This window comes from Neofelis nebulosa, chromosome 4 (assembly GCF_028018385.1).
Source record: "Neofelis nebulosa isolate mNeoNeb1 chromosome 4, mNeoNeb1.pri, whole genome shotgun sequence".
NCBI classification, from domain to species: Eukaryota; Metazoa; Chordata; class Mammalia; order Carnivora; family Felidae; genus Neofelis; species Neofelis nebulosa.
The window spans coordinates 112,291,580-112,313,736 of record NC_080785.1 but is presented as its reverse complement, the minus strand read 5'-3'; the positions used below and the strand labels follow the sequence as shown (position 1 = coordinate 112,313,736).

The window sequence follows — 22,157 nt, the reverse complement described above, 5'->3', positions numbered from 1 at the left end:
GAGTGGCGGCTGCCTGCTGGGATGTGGCAGCCTCAGCCTCAAAGCCCCCATGTGGAGGGGCCCGTGCTTCCGGGCCTGGGTGCCAGCACGCGGCAGGCAGATCAGGGCATCTTTGTACACCAGCCTAATCCTCACAGCCCCCCAAGATTGCATCTTTAACCCCATTCATCAACTGAAAATGGAGGCTCTGAAGGCAGCGAGCTGCCCCGGATGCCTCAGCTGACCTACTGCATCCAGGGATCACGGTCTACAACACAGATGGCTGATTCTGGAACCCTTCTTTCTTACAAATGAAATGCAGAAAACTTCATTGATTTTTGTTCATACTGGAGGCACTTCCCACACCATCCGCCATGACCTGCTACAGCTGGAGAGGGGACCGGAGCCTGGGCTGCGTGGCACCATCCTGGCCCAGCCCGACGGCAGCAGAGCCACACTCGGACACTTTAAATTGCATGACATTTGCACCACAGGAAGTCCTTAGCCCAGCTCTCCCAGCCGAAGGCGGAAGGACTGTCAGGCATGCAAATGCAGGCAGCTGGAGGCACAGGTCTGTTTCCAGAGCTTGCCTGAGCTGCCAGCCAGCTCCCATAGGGGCAGGCCCGTAGAAGAGCAGCCGGCACGGGGCTGCCTTGCCTTCCTGATGGGGGGAGGCGCCAGGACGAGGGGATCTTCCCGTAGCGCCGGCAAGCACTTGGTCCCAAGTCCTCGATTCGGGGCCGAGGACTGGTCCATGGTGCTGCAGTTTTGCAGCGTCCTCGCAGGGGGAGATTCCACGCTGGGGGTCTGGGTGCATGCCTGTGCCAACGCTCAGGGCCAGCAGCAATGTCTGGGCAGCATGGGCTGAGGACCTATCCTTCCGCTGTGTGCAGACCTGTGCCCATTCTTCAGGACATGGTGAGAACGGGGCAGTGGCACCCTAGGGAGGTGCCAAGAGCTGTGGCTGCCGTCTGGGAAAGCTGAGATGGGCTCACCTGGCACCCTGCCTCCCAGCCACCTCCATCCACAGCCCCCTGCCCCATGTAGCAGTACTTTCTCACTGGACTTGGGCTTCCAGCTGTATTCCCTCCGAGCCATCTTCCCCTCCCCCAGAGGGGAAACTTGGGACCTGCAGACTTGACTCCATGAGCCAGGGCTGGCCCGCGAGGCACTCTGTGACCCTGGCTTGTCACCCTTCCTGCCGCTCTCCCTGCTGCAATCCTCAAATGCGCCTGAAGACTCAGGTTTCTGAGCACAGCCTTCTTTCCTTGTGGTTGGCCTGGGGAAGTCCTCTGGTGAAGTCAGGAGTCTGTTCCAGTATCCACCTCCTCCGGGAAGCCTTTCTAGATTCCCATGCACATGACACAGGTCTCACAGTCACTTGGGCACTGCAGCAGCCCTCTGCCTCCCTGCTTTCCCCGTGGCCTTCCTCAAACCATTCTCCAGAGGGATCGCTTTAAAAATGCAGATCAAATCGAGTCAGTCTTTCACTTAAGACCTTCCTCTGGTGGATTCCCATAGACCCAAACTCCTACCGTGGCTCCTGCCCATGTCTCTGATGCCATCTCCCTGCATCTGCTCAGCTTGCTCATGTCCTTTGGGGGCAGTCCCCCCATGGCCCCATGGCACTTTGCAAACCCCTCTGAGAGGCACGGCTTGGCATCACCAGAGGGTCACTGCTGGTTCATTGCTGTCCATGTCTCTGACACACGGCTGTGAATGCAGCTCGGGGCCTTGGAAAGAGCATGTGGGTGGGGTGGGAGCTGCGTGGTGTGGGGCATGGCTTTGAGCCTCATCTGTGAGTTGGGGGTGACAGTACTCCTTCCCAGGGTTGGTGGGAAGATAACTTTTCGTGCACTGCCTCAAGCCATCTTCTGCGATGGAAATCTGATGTTATGTCCTGCTACAGGCCCCCCAACAATTCCTCTCTGCACTAGGGTAGAGATGAGCAGACTCCCGGGCCTCGCCAGACCCCACATGGCGGCTCCCGCCCGTCCTCACTCCCATCACCCACCGGTTTCCTGGGCCATTACCCCCACAGGTGCCGATCTTTTCTGCCTCAGAGCTCCACTCGGGTACCTCCTTGCCTGGGACACTCTCCCTACTCTGCTCGAAGGACTCCTATTCATCCTCCAGGGCCTAGTATCATGCCACTGCCCCAGGAAGCCTTCCTAACCCCAGACGGAGTCAGTCTTGCTTTGTACTCTCAGAGCACCATGCACCTTCCCTGCACAGCCTGATGAGGTCTGCCAAATGGCAAAAACTTGGGAGATGCGTTCGTTTTCCCAACTGCTGTGGGCTGACTTGTGTGCCTCAGATTCACCTGTTGCAGTCCTAACGCCCTGTACCTCAGGATGTGACTGTATTTGGAGACAGGGCCTTCAAGGAGGTGACTAAGGTAAAATGAGGTCATATGGGGGCACCCTAATCCAATCTGGCCAGTGTCCTTATAAGAAAAGGGACTTATTGGGGTGCCTGGGTGGCTCAGTCAGTTGAGCGTCCAACTTCGGTTCAGGTCATGATCTCACAGTCTGTGAGTTTGAGCCCTGCATTGGGCTCTGTGTTCACGGCTCAGAGCCTGGAGCCTGCTTCGGATTCTGTGTCTCCCTCTCTCTGCCCTTCCCCTGCTCACTCTCACTCTCTCTCAAAAAAAAAAAAAAAAAAAAAAAAAAAGAAAAAAGAAGGGACTTAGGACACAGACATGCAAACAGGGACAGCCACATGAAAGAGACAGGGAGAACACGGCCGTCTGCAAGCCAAGGAGAGGGGCTGCTAAAGAAACCAGCCCTGCTGACATCTCGATCTTGGACTACCAGCCTCCAGAACGGAGGGGATAAGTGGTCCTGGTTTTGGCCACCCGGCCTATGGTTCTTGTACAGCAGCCACAGAAGACCCCTCCACACTAACCATGCTGCAAACCCCATGAGAACAGGGGTCGCATGGGCTTTTGTCACTGTGGTCCTTCTAGAGCCTAGCCCAGGGATGACACATAAGAGGGGCTCAAACACTCATTGCTGAGTGGATGAATGACTGGCTATGGACTCCCAGAGCAGGTCCGTGTCCTCTTGGAGCCTACGTGCCCAGAACACCCCGCACTGCTCCTGATACAGAGAAGGTACCAGTAGAGAACCAGACAAAGGTACAGTGAGCTTGTGCCAATGTCCACGTCCTGGCCAGCTGGCTGTCTCTGAGCTTGAACAGTGGGGTGTGTTGTGGTTCAGTGTGTGCCCTGGCCACCAGTGGGCTCAGCCCCAGCCACCTCCTCCTGCCACGTGACCTCAGGAAAGCTGCTTGGGCTCCCTGCTGGTCTGGGTCCCTCCTCTGTGAAGTGTGGGTGCCGTCAGGCCCGCCTCGCTAGGCTGCCGGGAGGATGCAGTGGTCTGCCTACGTGAGGACGCACTCCCTGGCGCAAAGCGAGGGCTCCAGAGTGGCCACCATCTGTGCCACTGCTACCATTATCCCTGCTATGGGCCCTGCCTGCCGCTCGCTGCTTTCCTGGATGGCTGCTATCCCTGCCGTGGGTCCCCATGCTGCAGACTCCTAAGTGACCCCACTCCCGCTGGCTGCTGGCCCATCTGGCTTCAGACAACATCCCTGAACAGCTCTTAGAGGCCATGCATCTAGTGTTTCACCAATTACCTGCTCAGGCCAAGGGACTCTGTTCTCAATCAGAAGGGAAATGTATAATCCTTGCTTGTCACCAAATGCAAAGTGCCTTCCAGGATCAATCAAGGGGAGGGGTCCTGGTAGCAGAGCCCATCTCAGCTTGAGAGAGGTTAACTCTCCCTGCTCTGCCATGGGGCTGGGGCCCTCGGTGGACACGTGGGACCCCCAGTGAGGACAGGGGCCTGGTGGGTGAGAGCAACACACAACCCCGGCCACTATTCACAGAGACCCTTGTGACGGGTCAGCTACCGTGGGCAGGGATTAGTGGTCTAATCCCCACTCCCTTCTTGGAAATCAGAAGTTTTCCTTGGTCTTAGCACCAAGGGGCTGAAGCTCCGACTGGGGGTGGCCTGCCAAAATCAGAAGGGGCTGCCTGTCTCTGCAGGTCATGCCCTGTGCTGTGCCCAGGGACCCTCCGAGGAACTGGGTCTACAGCACCTGCAGCCCTGGCCTGGTCCACCTACCCTCCTGGGCCGACCGGGCATGGAGAGCCGGTGATGCAGAAGAGGTGGCGCTGCCCTGCCCAGTACTCAGCCTCCGACGGGGCACCCGGGGACTTTCCTTCCACAGCCAACATTCAGGACCTCCCTCCCCTCTGACATTCCAGGACTTGGACAGGGCCTGGCACCTGAAGGGCCTGATAAACAGCCAATGAGAGACAGACGAATGGAGGTGCAGGGCTACCCCTGGAGTCCTGGGACACAAAGGGAGGTCGTTTCAGCACGCGGGTGCTCGGGCAGTCAGCCTGAACGGAGGCCTGGGAAAGAGCCCTGAAGGAAAGAGCTTCTGAGAAAAGAGCCAGCTGGTAGGGCCTCTGCACCCCTCGCTCCTAGTGGCCACTGTGCATCTCCCTGGGGGCTGAAGAGGCAGGAGGAGACTCTGGGCTCTTACTAGCTGCCGGGGCCTGTGATCAAGGGGCCTCAGTTTCCCCATCTGTGGACTGGGGAAGAGCGGCCGAAACAGAAGGTCTTCATCCCTTCAGCTCTGGCCTCCTCTTGCACAAGTGCTCTGGGCGGTGCCAGAGAGGAGCACCAAGCGGTGGTCTGGAGTCACGTGCACCTCCAGAGGAGGCTCTGGTTTGGGTCTGCAGAGTGGTCCAGGCAAAGAGAGAGGAACGAGGCCCTGGGAAGAGGTGAGGGGAGTATTCCCACAGCCAGCGTATGGGTGCAAAAAATGGCGCCCAGAGCAGGCACTCCCCTATCCACAGCCCCTCCCACTGGCCACAGGGTTCTAGAGAATACCACACATCTGATTCCAGTTCTCTCCACTCACCTCCTTCTCCTCTTCCCTCTCAATCCCTGCCTGGACAGCAACCTCTCTGGGAAATTTGCCTTTTCCTTCCCTCAGCATGGTCCCTCTCCCTGCCCTGTTTCCTGGCCATGTGCCCTTAGGGACACCCACCATGGTGACTGCAAACTGCTGGTCTGGGCTTCTGTCTCTTCCACAGGGATGTGCCGTGGGGCAGGACTCTGTCCAGTGGTGTCTGCATCCCCAGCCCTGAGCCTCCCCTGAAGTTTGCAGAGCTAGGCAGACTGGTACCCTCTCTCAAGTCCTCTTTAAAGCACCAGAACCCCCAAAGCCATGTCACAAGGAATTGCTGGGCCGAGGGGGGTCTGATGATGCTGGTGCCTGCCTGCTTTGGAGGAGTTTCTGGGGAGGCCCGCGGCATACTAGGCCCCAGGCTCTGTGGCCCCCACAGGCCCGAGTTCAACCGTTTGTTCATCCCAGTCCAGTCTGTCCCACTGAATTCCTTCTTTTCATCCATTGTGCAAGTAGCATTTCTTATTCCGTGGAAAGCCAGCCCCTGTTGTGGATTGGGATGGTACACCAAAGACTCAGACACCTGTGGCTGGTTTCAGGGGACAGAAGCTGAAGCCAGCGTGGCTTAGGGACCCTCCTCAGAACACCCATTGGAGACGAGCAGGCAGTGGTTCTCTAGACATGCCACCACCCTGCTGGGGGCCACACAGCAGGCCCCCCCCCCCCCCCGTCCCATCTCTTAGGCCCTCTGCCCAAGGGCCCGCCCAGAATGACTACGACAGACCCCTTCTCCCACACAGGGCCAGAGGGCCAGAGCTGTGCTTCCTCACCTTCCCACCAGCCCTGCATGGGAGGAGCCAAGGCTCAGGGGGTGTTGTGGGCAGTGGGCAGCGGAGGGGTGTTGTGGGTTCAATCCCAGCTCTGACGCTTCCTACGGAGCGACACTGGGCAAGCTGTATTGCTTATCCACCAAGCCTCAGTTTCCTCATCTGTGAAACGGCGACACTCCGATGCCATGGGTGCCAACCTTTCTGGGGGCTTCATAGGGCCCCCTCGGACAGCGGCCATGGCTCCTGGAGAGCAGTAAGCAGAAGTTCCTTCTGGGTTCTCACTACAAGTACAATGCCACGCATTTGTTTTTCTTTTCTCATCTGCCTCGGGTCCATTTGGTTGTGATTAGTAATAGTTGAAAGGGTATCGAAGATCACCTAAATCTGGTGACCCTAAATGCGAATTACTAGCAGGACCCGAGACCTCTGTTTCGGGGACTGAGGGAGAGCCTGGCTGCCCCAGTCCGGGTCGACTTCCTGACATGTACGAGGCGGGGTGGTCTCGGTGGGGCAGGTAGGGCAGGCCCGTGGAGAGGACAAGGCCCTCGCTGTGGCCGCCAGTGGTTGCGGTTCTCAATCACTGCTGCTCTGGCTTTTCCAAGGCACGTGTCTGCTCAGAGCTCTGTGACTCGTGAGTTGTGCGGCCACCCGACTAGGGGCAGTGATGCACATCACACCGGCGGTACTTGGGGCCCAGGGCTCTGCAGTCACAAGGCCATAAGCTGCACGTGTACCGTGGGCCATCCCTGCCCGTACCGCTAGCACAAACCACACACACTCCTCCCCAGACTGGCAGGTCCAGGAGCACCCTGTGGGAGATGGGCCACCCAAAAAGCTTGCCACGTCCTACCAAGGTACACTTATCAACCTACTGGGCAATTGCCGGTCTGAGGCATTGTTTCGGGAGATAAAGTTGCGTGTGTATGTTTACCTCCTCCCCTAGAGTAAGTGGCTCATGGCTGTCATGAGGGACAGTGCCTTTCTCCCCTCACTTGACTCTTCTCTGGCAGAAGTCATTTACCCTGCAGAGTGGGGTATATGGGGTTGGGGGGAGCAGCTATGGTCCCAGCTTCCCCACCCGCCCCGGGCTGCCTCTCAGAGCCGGAGCTGGTGCTGGGACACTGGTACGGCGTGGAGGGCGGGAACAGCAGGACAGCACTCACCAGGGCGGGCCGTGGCAGCCTGGGCCAGGCTGCCCAGCACAAGGGTCTCTCCCACCATGTGTGGGCCCCGTGGCGCCAGCTCTCCAAAGCCCTGGCGCCTGTCTTGGGGCTGGTGGGGCAGGCAGGGACTGCCCACTGAGACCATGGTCAAGGCGCTCTGCCCCTCTGCTCCCGAGGCCTACGTGGAGACAGAGGCAACCAGCCTGGCTCCACGAGGACGCGCCGGGTACCGAAGCAGCACCTGGGAAGCACGGACACTACGGCACGGACAGGATCCTCAGCAGGGTCCTCATCTCTGCCCGCAAAGCACTCCACCTACTCTCTTTGCAGTAAGGTGACCCGGTGGGATCCCAGCTCATCTCACAGGGCCTCTCAGCCTCCCAGGACTTACAATGAGGCCACTTTTTTGAAGGGAGCAGCTACATACACGTGGGGCTTTCTGACCTCGAGGCCCCCTCCAAGACCTGGGATAGCTCCTCGGGTGTCAGGATGGGACTGTCTCACTAGCCCCACAGATTTTGGGGAGCATTTCCCGGGGGAAGCAACAGGCCTAGTGTCAGGACCCTCTTCTCAGAGGCCGGTGTCTATGGCTCCGTAAAACACCGTTTCCATATTAGGGTTCACCTTTGGCTTGTGAACTTGAGGACCAAGTGTCCGTCTTGAAATTCAAGTAGGAGTTACAAGTCACCGTGGGCCAAACCCAGCCAAAAGGTAGGTTTTGTTTAGTTTGGACAGTTTAAAATTTTTAGCCATAAGTTTTACATAAACATTAAATTAGATACAATTTGATTACTGGGCATATAGCAAGAGACCTGAGTGGCACAGCCCCCGCCACCCTGTCTCTTGCCTGCCACTTGGTCTCTTCAACACCTGCTTGGCCCTGTTGGGATCTGGCCTTGCCACCCGAGTTCAGAGGCCCCAGGGAGCAGGCGGGCCTGGAGGTCAGGGGCTGATGGGAAGACACCCAAAGATCTTCAGTCGGCCTCCCCCCACTGTGTTGCCCTGTGGAGCTAGCACCAAGGGCCATGGGCCACATTTGACCCCAGCCCCCCCACAACCTGTGGGCTGGGACAGCTGCCCTGGGCTGCTCCAGTTCTGGGAGGCTTGGGCTGTGCAGGGCCATGACCCCGGGCCTCCACGGCTGGCACTTCCAGCCTGTAGCCGGCAGCGCCCCTCCTCCTCCACCTGGCACTGGGTGTCTCGGGTTCGCTGAAGAGTCTTTCACAATTAATGAACTTCAAAAAGGTTAAAAGTAATTCTTCATGGGAGGAATCGGCAGGAAAAGACAAGCAGGAGGGGGGTGTGGAGTTGGGGGGCGGGGATGAAGGAATCTGACCAGTTATATTTAATAAAAAGCTTAAAAGCCACAAACAGGAAGCAGACCTATTAAAAAGGCAACACTGATCTAACAAAGGAATGTGAACTTGAGTTGACTGAAGCCGCGGCACTGTGTCTCCCTCCCTGTACTCCCACCCCAGTACCCAGAGCCCCCAAACAAGCCTCCTCTTGTACTCTGGCCTGTTCTGAGAACACCCCAACTCGGAGTTTGCCTTGGGTTAGGGGAAGGGGGCTGAGGGGAAGGTCAGCATGACCCCCCAAAAAAGGAAACAGATGGGGCTGGACTTCCCTCGTCTGGACCAGCAGGCCTCTGCCACCGGGGGAGGGGTGAGTGCTCCGGGATGCGGTCCCCCCCAACTCCAGGCAGCTCCTTTCCTGCCCTCCCAGTGCCCTGTACCCCTCCTTCCCAGTGAGCCCCCACAGGGACAGGCCCAAAGCCCTGGGAAGTGAGATCTGGACCTTGGCCTGCCCGGCTCATGCCCTGTGTGTGTTTCTTGGAACCCAGAGCAGGACACTGTGGACCCTGGTTGGGCTGAGGTAATGACCAGGAGCAGTGGAGAGGACAGGACAGGAGCTTAAAGCCTGGTATCATGGTCACTTTGCCTGCCCCAAGGGAGTATGTTCAACCGTGACGGAGCTGAGCCCCACCTTGATGGAGACCTCGGGGTGCAAACAGCAGATCTGAGTGCCACAGGGAAGCAGGCCTCCGGTGCCCACTGCTCTTCCTCATGCGAGGGCAAATCCCACACATGACCCTCTGGGCTCGAGGAAGGACTAGGGAGGCAAGGGCCCTTGGCCAGGCTCTCAGGAGAGCAGAGGGTGCTGACTTCACCTGGCGAGTTGCCAGGGAACTTGGCCAGGGCACCACCCCACCTGAAGATGTCACTCAAGAAGCTCTACACCAACATCGTGTTGCTGACTTGATCTGAACCTCCCTGTGGCTTTCCAACCCTCACAGAATAAAACTCAGAGCCCTGCAGATATGCAGGGTACAGCAACATGCTGATGTGAAGTCAGGGTTTCTCTCTGTAAAATCCTTCAACTCTGTTGCATGTCTGAAAACTGGTGTAACGTACTGCTGGGGAAGAAAAGTGACATCCCACACACCTCCCGGCTTGTGCCAAACAAGCAGTCCTCACGTCAGGGCCTTCGTACATATCCCCTGTCTCCACGAACGTTCTTTCCCTTGGTGTCAGTGGGGCTCCCTCCTTCCCTTTGGTCAGGCCCCTACTCAATTGTTCTCGCCTCAGAGAGATCTTCCCTAATTGCCCTGTCCAGAGGCACACACAGTGATTCTCCCCCTCACCCTCCTTTATTTTTCTGTGAGGCACAGTCAATAGTCATTGAGTGCATTCCCACCCACCCCCTCCCATGACTGTGGCAGCCTGCCTGGTGTGCAGCGGGACCTCAAGAACACGGGTGTGCGCAGGAGTGATAGGATGGAGGGCCAAACTAAAGAAATCCAAGGGCTCTATTCCCAAGAGCAAATGCACACCGTTGATCCCGCCACGGACAAGCCCCAACTCAGGTTGCACAGAGCCTCCGCACCTACTGGTCTCCACGGGGCAAAAAAGGAGGTGGCAACTCACATTCTGGCTACTGGGGCAGCGTTCCAGACCCCTGGTGGTCTCTCTCACCAACTTTTCCTTCGAAGCAACTGTCAGGCCAGTACTGGTACCATACTTCACAGACAACCCAGGTAATACATTCAAGGTCACCCCTATATGGTAACAGTGGAGCAGGAGCTCAGACTCAGACCTTGACCTTGGCTCTGCCCAGAGGCTAACTCCACGCCAAGCCCCTCCAGGACCCATCCCGGCTCTTCAGCCACAGGGGACCAAAGGCCATGAGGCCGAGTGGGCTGGGCCCCTTGTATCAGCTCAGGCAGGCTGAACATCCTGAGCCAAGGGGCACTGTCCGTGCACCGTCTCTGCCGTCTCTCCATGCCTGCATGGTGCCTGCCAGTGGGAGGAAGTGACTGCACTCACCAGGGATGTGGATCTTGAACTTGCCGCTCTGGCCAAAGGCGCTGTCGATGACCCCCAGCTCCCCAGTGGACAGGTGCACCTTGAGGCCCACGAAGAGCTGTATGTTGGTCTCCTTTTTGAACAGGGAGCGGCCGATCACGCTGTGGTCGTCTATCACCTGTCCCCACACACCCGGCCCCGGAGAGACAATCAGTGTGTGCTGGAGGAGCCTGGGACTGCCGCTGTCCCTACCCAGCCCTGGGGTGATCTGTCTCGCCGACAAAGGAATGCACTGGAGTCACATGGCAACCAGCCCTCATCACCACCACTGACCACCGCTGAGCTTCGGCTGCCGGCAAGCTGGCCGTGAGAGCTTTGTGTGGCTCACGCGTAGCACACGGCAGCAATGGGAGGGAGGCACTGTTTCCCCACTTCACAGATGTAGAACTGGAGGCATAGCAGAGTTAGGCCATCTGTCCCAGGTCACAGAGCTCCCAGGGCAGACTGAGCTCAGAACCCACAACCTCCCTGCCCATACCAGCCTCTGCATGGCCACTGTGCCCTGCCTGTCTCCAAGAACCTAATGATGGCTAGCGGCATTCTCCTCATGAAAGCTTGCTCAGACTCCCCAGGTCGAGAGGATGACATCCACACTTGAGTCTGCATCAAGGTTTTCTAGAACTTGCCTCACCCTCTCTCCGGTTTCCCCTCCCACAAGGAGTGTCCAAGAACTTGGTCTCTGCCACCCCATCCTGCTAAACACATATGCATTTCAGCCAAGGCTTTACTCACTCTGTTCAGGGCCCCTTCCTGGCCTGGCCCACATCTACCTACACCACACCCCACCGCCTCTTCTCTGTGATGCCCTCTTGCCCCAACCCCAGGAGAGGCCCCAGCTTCCCTGTCTCCCTGCTGGCCGTGGCCAGGCCCTGTGCTGCCCAGCCTGTGCCCCCTCACTCTTTGTGGAGACCCAGGCCACAGAAGGGACACACACGTGCATGAAAAGCCGACCTAGTTCAGCCCTGATTTCAGCAAGAGCTGTGTTCACCTTGAACCTCTCCCCAGGGGACTGAGTGCGGGGAAGGCTGAAGTGTTACTCTCCCCTCCTGTGGCCTCCCCTGCCCTTCCTGGCTCCTTTCCAGGGCCTGTGCCAGGAAGGTGCCAGGCCTCTGTGTAAAAGAGAGAAAGAGGGACATGTGTATGTGTGTGTGTGCATGTTGAAGACTAGACCCTCCCCCAGATGACCTCAAACGGGCTAACGAGCTTCTTCTTGAGATTTGCTGCTACTTCAGAGTAGGGCCCGTGCTTGACCTGGCGTCCGGCATGCTGGGTCCCACACAGGTGCCACAGAGCAAATGGGGGAGGCTTCTTCTTGCTCTCCAGGCCCTGTGCACCGGCTTGGGTGCTTCTGGGGACCAGGGTTGAGTCTGAGCAGGCGTCAGCCCGGGCAGCAGCATGGAGGCTGGAGTGCTGCCAGCAGTGGGGCCTGCAGCCTCCACGTGTTCTCCTCCTGAGGCCGAGACTCATGGGGACCCCCGTGTGCCGGGCTGTCCTCAACCTCAGAAACCTCTCACTTCTGCCCAGGACACCAAGATTTGGCCAAGGGCCCCAGATGGATTGTTTTGAAAGGCAGAAACTGTCCCATTTACCCTAAAACCCTTTTAGAAAAACATATCCTATTCTATTTGATTCATAGCGCCAGATAAAAGGTACTTGAATTCCTCCTCTCCCCGGTGATGGATGAATCGGATACAAATAACGATAAGAATAATCATTTCCACTTGCACAGCCCTTTATAATTCACAAATCTCATTCCCACACATGAACTCCTCCTCGTCCTTCAGGACTCAGCCCCGGCAGAGCTCTCCCGTGGGCGGGCCTGCCATGGGCTCTGCCCCGTTTGTGGGTACCAGAGGGTGAACTGAACGGAGGTGGCTCCTGGGAGCTGCAGGACACGGGGAGCGAGGGTGCGTGGATGTCAGCAGCCCCAAATGCTTTCCCAGGCTTCGCGGCTCCCAGGAACTCTGCCTCCACACCCACCAGAACGGCCTGCCCAGGGCCTGGGAGGCAGGGCTACCTATCATGTTCGGCAGCCAGGATGGTTAGCCGAACTGACTCTGGACTAGCCGTTCCGTGTGCCCCATGACTGAAGGTGCTCAGTGCCACCTCCTGTCCTAAGCTCGGCCTGCACTACTCAGAGGCCACCAGTTGTTAGAAGAAAGTGCCTCAGAGCACCGCAGCCTGTAACAGAGGCATCAGGGGGCCCCACTGAGCCCCGGGGCACCCTTGTCTGCAAGGGGTTTTCATTCCTACTTCAGGGCAGTCAGAGGCGAGATCTGAGGGAACTGCAGTCACCAGGGCCAGTGGCACGGTGGAAGTTCAAAGTCAAGTATGCCGGGCCTTTGCAGAGCCCGTGCTGAAGACGCCCGCCGGGATGCCCCGGGGGCACTCTGGGCCGGAGGGTGGGTCCCAGGCCCTTGCTAGCCCATGAGACAGGGCCAGCTGAGACCCAAGACCTGTCCTGGGCCCCATGGCTGGGCGAGAAATGACACAGTCAGAGAAAAGGCACAGTCCTTGCACCAGGAGCTTACAACCTACCTAGAGAACCACCTTATAAAAGGCACCACAGGGCCCCAACAGGCAATCCAGGCAGAAAATTCACACCCAATTCCTAACAATGTTCATCCTTTCTTCCTACAAATATTTACTGAGAGCCTACCATGTGCCAGGTGTGTCACCGAGGGCAAATCCAAGCTCCTGCCTCCAGGGGCTCATGTATATCCTTGTGGAGGGTAATTACATTCTTTCCTCCATCCCATTGCCTCTGGACGGCTCACTGGCTACAGGGTGTCCCTGTCTCTGGGCAGGGCCCTGGTGCCTGCAAGGGCCCCAGTCAAGCTTTTCGTGCCTGTGTCCTCCCAGCACCCTGGCCCTTGCTCCTCTGTAAACCCTGGTCCTATCTCTTGTCTTCGGAGCACAGATCACTCCCTGATATTATGCCATAGCTTTATCTGCTGTTTGTTTAACGTTTATTTATTTTGAGAGAGAGAGAGAGTGAGAGAGCAAGCAGGGGAGGGGCAGAGAGAGAGGGAGACAGAGAATCCCAAGCAGGCTCCACGCTCAGCTCAGCACCTGACGCGGGCCTCGATATCCCGACCATATCATGACCTGAGCCGGAATCAAGAGGTGGACGCGCAACTGACGGAGCCACCCAGGTACCCCGGTCCATTACTTGTTTCTTCCTCCCAAGCGGGACGCAGGTCCGTGAGAGCAGAAACATGTCTCTCTTCTCCACAGCTGTGTTCTCTGCACATCAACAAGCCTTGCTATATGCTCCCCGAATGCCTGAGTCAATGTTAAACGTACCTAACTATGGTTGTTGGTACGTCTGCAGTGCTCAGTCCTGCCTGTGGTCTTTCATTTTTTAACACTTCATCAACGCATAACTGATCTATAAAAGCACGTACACATTTTAGGTATGTAACCTGATAATTTTAGAGATATGTATACACCCGTGAAAACATTACCACGATCGAGCCGATGAACATAATGAACATGTCTATTACCCCTCCCCCCTCCCCTCAACCGTACCCACCCCAGACTTCCCCCAGTCCTCCCGGGCTCAGTTTGGACAAGCCTTCCTTCAGACAGCCTCCCCACACGGCAGGAACCTCCTGTCCTGAGGCCTGGCCGCTCTGTCTCATCACGGGCAGCTGGCCTGTCTGTGTCCCTCACGAGACAGACTGGGAGTTCTGCCCTGCAGGGCCCTGGCCCATGACAGGTCCCAGTAAATATGCACGTGATATGCAGGTGGGGAGGGAGATACTGCTGACAGAAGGGGACTCTTGGCTCTTTGGGCGCAAAAGTAAATCACTCAAGTGGACTTGCGGCTGGGGGTACGTTTCATTAGAGGGAGCCCACAGCCCCACCTTGCACCTAGGTCCCCTTCCGCCCCAGTACAGGCCATCCCTCGCACCGGAGCACAGCAGGCTCTCCAACGGGCCTGGTGGCGGGGCTTCGTGGTGACCAGGGCCCTGGGGTGGCAGGCATGCTACCTATTAGCAAAAAGGCATTTCACAAGACTTTTTATTGGGCCTTCTCCCCCGCCTCTTCCTTTCTTTGGGTTATAGAATATTAACTTAAAAAGCTAAATGCCACAGACACAGTGGAGGACCCATCTCCCACCCCCTCCCAAGCCTCGCAACGAGGGCAGACTAATTTTATTAACTTCAGGGGAACTTCAAAAAGCTTCGGGGCCTTCATGGCAGACTGCAACGACCCCAAAGTTGGTTTAAGTGCTACATAAACAAAAGCCTAGGGCCAGGGAAGCTGAGGGCTCCCGGCACTTCTTGTTTATGTTCTCATCTGGCCGAGTGGGCCAGCGTGCGGGCTGGCGGGCCCTGTAATCCTGCCGGTGTGTGGTGCCGGTCAGTTCACTGACCTACATTACCACAATATTTTTTTAAGCATCCGGGATAAGGTGAGGAGCGAATGGGCTTTTTCTGACCCTCCGAGGAGGGGCCCGAGGGGCTCCCTCTTGCTTGCTGCCTTGTGGTCTCCCTGGGCTGGAGTGGCAGTTTAGAAAGGATTCAAGTTCAAAGGCAGGGCCCTGGTCATTCCTGTTCTCTTGTTTTATGGCTTGGCCAGAAGGCATAATAGCACCGATTAGGTGTAATGTCCCTCCTACTAACTTCTGTGTCTTCAATTCCACTTGTAGGGGTCAGGCAGTGCGGGTGAGGAGGCCGGCCTTCAGCATATTGCCAGGAACCCCTTGTGGTCTCAGAAAAGCTGACAAACCACGCCCCCTCCCCCCCCACCGTTGGTCCACACTATCATTTCCAGCAGCCTGAGTGGATCCTTCCAGGAGCTGGAAGATGGCCCAGTCTGGCACTATGGACACAAGCTGCCAGGACATTGAGAGGAGCTGGCAGCAACCTCCTCCTCCCTCAGACTATCCAGCCCTCTGCACCTCCTCTGTCCCCGACCCCAGCACCCTCAGCAGGTGAGAGCCACAAACTGTCCTTGGCCATGCTCTGGAAGAGACGCCTCCACATCATTAGTTATTCTTCCAAAAAGCCACGTAGGGATTTAGCAAAATGAAATGACTGGCCCAAAGTCACACATTTCCAGCCTTCCCTGCCGTCACCTCCACGGCATGAGAGCAGAAGAGGTGGACGTTTGGCAGCAGTGAATGGGCCCGGCCAGGCATCCCCATTCTCTGGGCTCCCCCGAGCCATGCCATGATTGCCTGGGCCCAAGCTAGCAAATTCAATCCTGGGGCAGCAGGGTAGCCCCACCCCTGCCCATCCCAGCTCCTAAAAACCCCAAGCCACCAGAGAAGCTGACCCCAAGGACAGGGAGTAAAGACAGATGGAGCCTGGCCACTCCAGGCGGGAACTGAGGTGGGGCCTGAGCACCTGTCAAAGGAAGATCTGCCAGCCCAGTGGACTCAGTGCCTTGGGAGGGAGGGCTACGTGGCTGTGAGGTGCTTCTGGTCGGCTCTAGGGCCAACCCGGGGTGGAGGCTGCCAGGTCCAGAATGTACTGAAGGCCAGTGAGGCAAGCTGCTGACCCTCCAGGAACTCTCCAGGCTCCTCATCCATAAAATCAGGCTGAAGGGATGGTAAACTTTCCTCTAGCTTTGGTTATGAGGCCAAGAGGCCAGTTGCCCTTCTGGTGAATTCCAATACAGGCCACATTTAGGAGCACGGGCGCACTGGAGACCAGAAGAGACAAAGAAAGAAGGTTAAGGGGATGGGGACCAGGCGAGGGAAGATGGGAGGAGGAGGTGCTCAGCTAGAAGCAACAGCTAAGAACAGACTCAAATGCTATTGTCCAACATGGCTCTTGACTCTCTGCACAGAAGGGCCAATTCCAGAGGGAAGGCTGAGCTTCTGCTTGTGCAGTGGGCCGGAGCCTGGGCTCTGGAGCCAGCTTGCTTGGGCTCAAAGCCCTGGTCTTGTGGTCTTGGAGCCTCTGGCCCGTGGCCTAACCCCTACGGGCCTTAGCTGCTCATCCACAAAGTGAGGTAAGAGAGCTATGGCAGGTTTACACAGAGTCGGCACTGACCTGGCCTCTGCCACCCCCACGCTCCCTGGGCAGGGTGTCTTCCTCCCTCAGGACCCTCCCCACTGCACCATACACAGGAAGGCGGGGGGGGGGGGGCAGGTATGGGGCCTGTGTTCCCCACCCCACTGGCTGCCACATGCAGATGCGAGCAGACATTGCTGACAGACCACGGCACTCTTCCATGGCCCCCTGCTGGCCACTGAGCCCCAGGCAGAAGGCTGCATTGGGAGCAGGCCGGGACAAAGCCTGTGTGAGGGTCTTGGCCCAGCAGCAGCTTGACTGCACTGGCTGCCCCAATTGGAAGAGGGGTGGTAGGGGAAGGCAGGAGCTGGCCGAAGTGCATCTCTGTGTCCCCAGAATGTAAGCTCTCCAGATATTACTGGGGGTAGACGTGGTAAGAGGGGACTCACAAATGTCTGCTGTAAGAAATCTCATGAAAAGTCTTGTTAGAGAGAGGGACGATAGCCTTTCCTGCTGGAGGCAGTGAGGCCGATATCTCTGGGGAGCTTCTGGAAGACCAGGGGTCATCATTTGTCCTGGGTGTTAAAGGGCAGGGGGGCTAGAGAACATGCCTTTTCTCGGCCCTGTCTGTCTTTGAAATATGTGTGTGTGCCCAGTGGTTGGCTCGTCTCCAAATTATAGACTCTTCCAGCTAAAGGAGAAAGACCTCAGAGATTAGACACGCGCACATCCAGCAGGGAAAAATCTTCAGAGGACAGTTGGAGGCTTTTCATTTTGAAATCAATCATCGTGACGTCAAACCAAAGGCAATGCATGTGGGACTTACTCCTTGGGAACAATGCTGAACCTGGGCCAGCACGGTTACAACACTAGCCCGAAGTGGGGACTTTCACTGTTTGCATGAATACTTCGCTTTGTTTATTAGCCGTCAGTCATCAGAGGGTAACTTCCCAAAGAGCACTCACTGGTTGCGTATGGAAGCCCAGGCCCTTGCTTACATGCCAGGCAAGTCCCCACTGTCCCCAGCCCCTGTGCGGGAACCTGGCTGCCAGTGCACATAATTATGTCATTACATGTGTGTGTCTCTCGGGGCCCAGTTCCCAGGATGAGGCTTGGGAACTGCCCAAGTTCCGAAGCGACTATTCTAATTCAAATTGGAGAAGTGGCACCAAGAAAAGAAGGGCAGCCTGCCGTGCAGTGGGGACCCGAGTCGCTCGCTCCATTGGCTGTGAGGAGGGCTGAGGCAAGAGAAGGGGTTGGGAAGGTTTGAGTCCGGACTGCTTCTTTCAGCTCTGTGCCCACAACCTGGGGCAAGGGACTTCCCTGACCCTTAGTTTCTTCCTCTGAAAGGGCTGTTTTGGGGATTAGGGGTGTTGGTGTTGGCAAGGACAACTAAGACATATCCAGAGAGAGTTATCTAACCGGGGGCTGCTCTCGGGACTCTGGTTCTCTCCCTCTTACCCTCCACCTCACAATGAGGTCCTCGCTGAGGACAAGAGCCAGGGAAGGGATCTGCAAGGGATGAACTCAGAAGTTGCCTGGATACCCAATGCAGCCCTCATATGGGCTGGTAATTCTCCCAGGGCACTTGACAGCCACCAGGATCGACAACTTCCCCAAGCGTCCCTGAGATGACGATGCTATTCTGGTACACCCATCCTTACTTGGCGTAAGAAACATCTCGCCCAAAAGATGCCTTTTCTTCCTCCCCAGTACAGGGCCATGGCCTGCTATGGTGGGGAGATGGGGGCCCTGGAGTGGCCCCCAGGGTAGGGCCACTCCTCCACCAGCCACGGTGGGACCCTGGGCAGACCACATCACTCCTCTGAGCCTTAAGTGTCCTCCCCTTTGAAAACAGGGTGAACCTATCTGCCTCCAAAGTTGTTGTGAGAAGAGGCAAGATTTCTGACTGAAAGATTGTGTGAGCGACAACCAACCTCACTGCAGTCCCCTGGTGCAAACCCAGGAAAGCAAAGCAGCCTTCAATTCATCTCCTTTTGTCAAGTGATTTGCAGAGGCCCAGTGAGGAGGCCCAGGGCAGGCGCCCCCAGGGCTTCCACCCAAGGAGGAATCTGCCCGCCTCTGCCCCACCTCTTGGGCCAGCGGGGCTGGCTTCCTCAGAACTAGGGCCTGCCCACCACTGGGCAGAGCACTGGCTCATCTGTAGAAGCCCTGCCACCCACTTCCCTGTACCCCCACTGAGCCTCCCTCTCTGTTTCTGTCCTCCATCACCCAGGCACTGATGCAGGTAAAGCTGTCCACAGCTCATAGGGAGGTACAAAGGCACCACTCCTAAAGGCAGCCGTATTTTCATGGAGGAAAAAGGAGACGCACATTTTAGTGAGCACTTGCTTCGTGCCAGGCCCCCCCCTTGGCCCTTAGCACACGTGACCTCATCAACTCCACCACAGCTTCCTCACCTAAGAGACAGGTTCCGGGGGTGGGGTGGGGAGAGAATGTCCTGTCTATGGCCAAGCTGAGCCAGGCCAGTGCCAGCTCTTTCCACTGTGTCGAGCTGCCTTGACCCTGTGTCTATATTCAAGCAAAAAAGCAATCTTCAATCTGAGGAGGCTCACAGGCACCTCAACAGCCCAGCAAGATTCTCTACTATCAGATGCTGCCATTTGGAAGGGAGGAGAGAGGCCAAGGGCTTGGGCCAGGGCCAAGGCCAGAACAACTAGGGCTGATCTTCACTATCTGATCTTCTCCCTGAGGAAAGAGCCCTCCTGACCTCTGGTTCAGGGGGGAACCTCTGTTCTCTTGAGTGGCCTGGGAGCCAATACAGTCTTCAGCCTGCTGGACAGGGGCCCAGGGGAGCAAGGGTTAGCAGAGTGGGCCAAGGGACCAGGTGGATCACAGCACCGCTTCCTCCGAGGGCGGGTCAAGAAGGACTGCAGGGAGCCTGGGCTGGCCGGCACCCCAGCCAGCACACTCTCCAGTGCCCTGGGCACATTGAACAAGCCATCAGCAGTACCGTGGGGTGAGCCAAGAGCCAGGAGGCAGCAGCACTTTAGACTTCAAAGCCAGCCAGTGCCCCTGGTGGCGTCTGTGTGTTTACACTTGGTTGGGCTGATGCCGCAGGCTCCTTGGCCCAGCCCTAAGGCCTTCCCCATCCAGCGCCAGGGTGCCAGAGCCAGGGTAGTCGGCATGCATGGCCTGATCCCACCACAGAAAAGGTGCGGGTATCAGCATCTCGCCACCACCCGAGTTGGGAACCCAGGCATCTGTGCCTGAGGAAAGTCCAAATAGCAACAAGGAGAGCCACTGCTTAACGATGGCCTAGTGTGCCATGAACAGCACTCGGCATTTTATATGTACTCGTCTCCCCGCCTTCCACCAGCCCATGGAGTAGGGAGGATAGCCCCTATTTTTCCAGGAAGGGTGATGAGGGGAAGAGACTCCCCCAAAGTTTCACACCCACTCAGGGCCGTTCAGCATCCCCTGGGGCCTTGGCTGGAGCCCGAGGTCCCTGGGCCCTCAAGGCCTCAGCCCGCAGACATTGCCATACTTGGTTCTCCTCCCTCCTCTCCTCTAGTCCTGGTCTCAAGGAGGCACCCTCTCGGTCCTGTGTGGCTGCTTCCCCGACCTGCCACATCCTGGGATCCCAGCCGGGGCAGCTAAGGTGTAAGGTGGGCCCAAAGAGATTTCTGAGTAGGCAGTGGCAGGACCACCTTAGTTTCTCAGAGAGTGATGTGGGCGGAGGTGCACAGGCTGCTAGGGCAGAGAGGGAGGAGAAGAGGGCCCCTGGGGTGCGGCAGCAGTCGGAGGTGTGAAGTGGACCATGGCAGGGCAGGCCAAGTGCACAGCACTCCGCGTCCTCGGCACTGAGCCCTCGGTGGCCCCACCTTTTCCCATGCAATTGTTACAAATGAGGAAACAGGGCCCCAGAGAGTAAGTGGCTTCCGTCAGGCCAGACTACTCGACTCAACCTGGGGTGCCCAGGATCTGGGAATGCAGGCTAGGTGACAGGGGACAAGGTTGGGGACCTCATGTGGACACCTGTCTGTAGGCTGCCCTGGCTGGCCCCACTCAAAGGATTTCTCCAGCACAATCTGAATGAAGCCTCAGCCTCCCCCAGGCCCCAACCTGCTGGTGGCTTTGGTGGTTGGTCCACATCACCTTGGAGCTGCCTTCTGTCCTCCAGCTGCCAGGCACCCTGGGCCAGAGGGCCCTGTTTCCGTGCCTCTGCAGAAACAGTGCCTGGCTCTGGGACCTCCACCTCCCAGTCTGACCGGTCACAAGGTACAGCTCAAAGGTCATTAACTCTTTGTACTTTTCCCGTACAAGACCACCTCCTCCCACCTTAGCAGAGTCCTTGCCCCTCTCCTGCTTCCTGCGGCCCTCTGTAGGCCCTCTGACCAGGCACATGTCTCCTCCATACAAAGGCCATGTTGCCTGTGACACTCAGCCTGGCTCACTAAGAGAGGAGCAGCTGGTTTAAATCCACACGTGGCTGGGATACAGGGACCTCTGGAGCATGGCCCAGGAGCTCCATCCCAGCTTAGAAACACCACCCTTTACTTTCACCAGATCTTCGCACAACTGCAAAGAAAGATTCTTTACCTAACCGTTTTCTTTAAATACCGACGCTTGGGGCGCCTGGGTGGCGCAGTCGGTTAAGCGTCCGACTTCAGCCAGGTCACGATCTCGCGGTCCGTGAGTTCGAGCCCCGCGTCCGGCTCTGGGCCGATGGCTCGGAGCCTGGAGCCTGTTTCTGATTCTGTGTCTCCCTCTCTCTCTGCCCCTCCCCCGTTCATGCTCTGTCTCTCTCTGTCCCAAAAATAAATAAATAACGTTGAAAAAAAAATTTAAAAAAAAAAAAAAAAATACCGACGCTTAAAAGAGAAACTTCACATGGTACCCTAGAGAGAAAATGAGAGTCGCCATAAATAGGAACCTGATGGTAAAGTAAATACAATTAAAAAAATGAATTGGATCCTAGTCACAGACTGTTGATACTGGAAGGATCTATCTTGGCCCTGTTTTCTGCTTGTTCAAAAAGCAGATCAGCATGTAAGAGATGGGTGTTAAAGTCACCTTCAAAGGAATCTAGGACTTTCTTTGCGATGTAATCGAGGGACCAAAAAAACCCCAAAACAAAACAAAAAACAAACACACACACACACACACACACACCCAAAAACCAAAAACCAAAAAAACCTGAAAAAGAACAAAGTGATTACTAAGGGATTCTACATTGTAGAACAGTATGGGAAACAGCCTTAACCAAATGAACAGCAACCTACTGCTTGCCAATTTCCAAGCAGCAAATGTATGAAAGAATAAACAAATGAGCACACACACACAACATATATCTATGTATCTATATCCATTCTTCATTTCTACTTTTAATGGTTCATGATTTCTACTTTTGAAAATCTACTACCGTTTTCTCTGTGGCCACAGGTACAACTAGAATCTAAGGCCCACAAGCACAGGGATTTGGCTCTTATTTACCGTTATACCCCCAGCCCTGAAAACAGCACAGGGTAAGTGTTCCACAAATATTTTTTGAATGACTGTTGCTGAATGCCCAGTTTTGTAAATGTTCCACAGAAAAAAGGAGAAAGGGTATTTTCTCTGTCTGAGAGACATAAGGGTTTTTATCTATTTAGAAATCAAGTGTAGGAATTGTGTTACACCTCTGTGTCCTTCTTTACCTGTTGTTTAGCGGGCCTGTCCAATTCTGGAACCTGCATTCTAATGTGCCCCACTATAATTATCACTCTTTTTTTTTTTTTTTTTAACCAAGTTCTCCTTGAATTTCTAACAGATTTTGTTTTTATATGTTTGGCAGGTGCAAGTTTGTAAACATGCCTTTATCATTACATGGTATCTCTCTTTATCTTGGTAAGTATTTTTGTCTTAAATTCTAGCTTGTCTGAAATTAGCATTACCACTCATACTTTCTTTTTGTTCACAGTC

General features: G+C 56.2%; 1 protein-coding gene across 3 annotated transcripts in view; it reads right to left on the bottom strand.

Annotated features, from left to right (window-relative positions):
• Positions 1 to 22,157, bottom strand: part of EEFSEC (eukaryotic elongation factor, selenocysteine-tRNA specific) — a 250,387-nt gene that overhangs the window by 37,172 nt on the left and 191,058 nt on the right. For 2 of the 3 annotated variants that reach the window (XM_058725798.1, XM_058725797.1), the window contains one exon: positions 10,225 to 10,381. The exons of the other annotated variant lie outside the window; for it this stretch is intronic. In XM_058725798.1, the coding sequence (XP_058581781.1) occupies positions 10,225 to 10,381 (157 nt within the window). The remainder of the gene's footprint in view (positions 1 to 10,224; positions 10,382 to 22,157) is intronic. 3 annotated transcript variants of the gene reach the window in all.